Genomic DNA, 2,830 nt, shown 5'->3' on the forward strand with positions numbered 1-2,830 from the left:
GTCTCCCTCTCTCTCTGACCCTCCCCTGCTCACCCTGTCTCTCTCTCTCAAAAATAAATAAGACATTAAAAAATTAAAACAACAACAACAACAACAACAAGAAAAACCACGGGACAAGCCGCAGCCTGTCCGCAACACCTCTAGAAAACGAGGGCATCGATGCCGGCCTGATCTCCCGGTGGGTTTGCTTCGGGGCTGGAATGGAAAGGGGAAAAAATGTGCCTGTCAACACTGGAGACATACAAAATTGTTCTGTGTATTTGAAATGCAATGGGTACTCTTATTGGGAGGGCTGGGCTGGGGCTGGTATCTGGGGACCCTGAGGATGACCTCAGTCTCCTTGTCTGCAAAATGGAGGAGACCGAAGAGTTGATTTATTCACAGTGGACACCCGAGAGTAGGGGAGAGAGAGAGAATCTTTTTTTTTTTTTAACTTTTAATGTTTATTCTTGAGAGAGAGAGAGAGAGAGAGAGCAGGGGAGGGGCAGAGAGAGGCAAACACAGACTGAAGCAGGCTCCCAGCTGTCAGCACAGAGCCCGACACAGGGCTCAAACTCATGAACCGTGAGATCATGACCTGAGTTGAAGTCTGACGCTTAACCGACTGAGCCACCCAGGCGCCCCAAGTCCCAGAAAGAGAATCTTAGACGGGTTCCATGCTTTCTGCGGATCCCACTGTGGGCTCGACCCCACAGCCCTGGGATCATGACTTGAGCTGAAATGAAGAGTCAAATGTTCAAAAGACTGAGCTACCAGGAGTCCTTGAAGAGATTTTTTTTTTTAATGTTTATTTTTGAGAGAGAGAAAGCAAAAGCAGGGGAGGGGCAGAGAGAGAGGGAGACAGAGGACCCAAAGCAGGCTCCAGGCTCTGAGCTGTCACCCCAGAGCCCCATGTGGGGCTCAAACCTGAGAACCCCGAGATCGTGACCTGAGCGGAGATGGAGTCAGCCCTTGAGGGACTGAGCCCCCAGGCGCCTCTCACAACCCTTACTTCTGTATATGCACGGCCGACTCTCCAACCACGTGTGCAGACGGACCGGATGGTGATGATGAACACACAGGACCCTGAGATGAGGAGTGGGGAGATTTTATTTCTCACAACATCGCCCCGCCCCCGTCTCCCGAGGTGACCCGTGGCACCCGGAGTCCAGAAGGCCTCATTCTTCCATCTTCTGTGGGAGAAAAAACAATCAGGAAACGGGTCAAACCAAAGGTTGCTTTCCCACGGAGCAGCGGGAAAGGCATGGAAAATACGGTGCCCCCCTTGCGCATCGAAAAAACAAAGCCAGGAGCCCCCGGAGGTGACAAGCCCCCCCAAGCAGGGCTTCCTGGGCGGCACCTCTTGCAAAGAAGAGGGACAGGGATGACGACAAGCTGTGTGGCCCCCTTGCCCCCCGCTGCCCCATGGGCCTGTCGGAGGGGTGGCATCCGTGGGTTCGCAGCCAGCGGCGGGGAGCAGCACGGGCAGACGCCCTCCATGCTCGCCCTGGGGCTCCCTGCAAATGGCTCCCTGGGGTCCCAGGACGTGGGGGAGGAGGCCTGCCCTCACCTGGCCCCCCACATCGCGGCTCTTGGCCCGCAGCTTGTTGACCTGGGACTCGGCGATGTCCGCCCTCTCCTCGGCCTCCTCCAGCTCGTGCTGGACCCGGCGGCACTTGGACATCTGCGTGTTGGCCTGCTCCTCCTGTGGGAAGGCAGCGGGGTGGAGGCTGAGGAGGCCCCTCCCAGGGCTCCGGGGCTGCGGGTCCCTGCGGGCCTCCGGGGACGCTCCCAGCCCCCGACGGCCTCTGCTGGGTGACCACCTCGAGGGTGCTGTGCCCTAGCACCCCCGCCTGTCCCTGGCCATCCCTGCTCTGTGCCGATTCCCGCACTGGAGCTCGTTGGCGGGGACCCCGGTCCTGAGGCCTCACGTGGCACCTGGGAGGTCAGAGGCCAGTAGCCCAGCGCCCCCTCGCTCTGCCTGGCCTCCTCCAGCCCTTGTCTGCCCGTGGCAGGGCCACTGTGTGATCTATTGAGGGTGATCTGAGGGTCCCTGGAAGAGGTGGCCTCCCGGGCTGGCCTGCTGCGAGCGTGCTAATCCAATGGGTACAAACCCCTCCCCCGATCAGTCCGTTCAGATCTGCTTCCCGAGGTCAGGACAGAACCGCCAGCCCCTGGGGCGCTGGGGAGAGAAAGACAAGGAGAGGAACTGTGTGTGCTTAGTGGTGCATCAACAGCAGGGCCCCCCACTCTGCTCCTCAGATCATCAATCTGGTGGGCTGCTCTGCATATAATAAGAAGGTTCCGGGGCTCCTGGGGGCTCAGTTGGTTAAGCGTCCGACTTCGGCTCAGGTCAGGATCTTGAGGCTCCTGGGTTCGAGCCCTGCGTTGGGCTGTGTGCTGACAGCCTGGAGCCTGCTTCCGATTCTGTGTCTTTCCTTTCTGTGCTCATCCCCAGCTCATGCTCTGTCTCTTTCTCTCAATAAATAAATATTTTTTAAAAAGGTCTGAATTCCACTAAAGGTGGGCAATGCTACATTCTAGAATGTTCCATCCTCTTTGAAGAGTAGATTTCATGTCACCTATAGAATCTGAGAAATCCTTGAAAGCAACCAGTTCAACTCTGTTTAACCTGGTGTTTCCCAAACTATTTCTTTTCTGTAAAAGAAACAGTACCCCCCCACTCCTTGCCCTCCCCCCACCCCCCAGCTTCCTGCTAGGAACATCCCTTAGGTGCATCTGATCAAGGGCAGGTTGGAAAGGATGGGGGCGGTGGCAGCTAGGGAGGTCGGGAAAGATGAGGCCGTGGGGACCAAGGATGGGGGAAGGGCGCTGCTATGAACTGGGATGG

The 2,830-nt window shown here is 57.2% G+C and overlaps 1 protein-coding gene across 1 annotated transcript in view; it reads right to left on the reverse strand.

Moving 5' to 3' along the window:
• Window positions 1–921: 921 nt before the first annotated feature.
• LOC115281862 (myosin-13) overlaps window positions 922–2,830 on the reverse strand; it is a 50,680-nt gene continuing 48,771 nt past the window's right edge. The window contains exons 39-40 of the mRNA XM_029927515.1: window positions 1,550–1,684; window positions 922–1,172 (exon numbers count right to left, since the gene is read on the reverse strand). Coding sequence (XP_029783375.1) covers window positions 1,158–1,172; window positions 1,550–1,684 — 150 coding nt within the window. The 3' untranslated portion in view covers window positions 922–1,157. The remainder of the gene's footprint in view (window positions 1,173–1,549; window positions 1,685–2,830) is intronic.

The sequence above is a fragment of the Suricata suricatta genome, chromosome 17, assembly GCF_006229205.1.
Source record: "Suricata suricatta isolate VVHF042 chromosome 17, meerkat_22Aug2017_6uvM2_HiC, whole genome shotgun sequence".
In the NCBI taxonomy this organism is placed as follows: Eukaryota; Metazoa; Chordata; class Mammalia; order Carnivora; family Herpestidae; genus Suricata; species Suricata suricatta.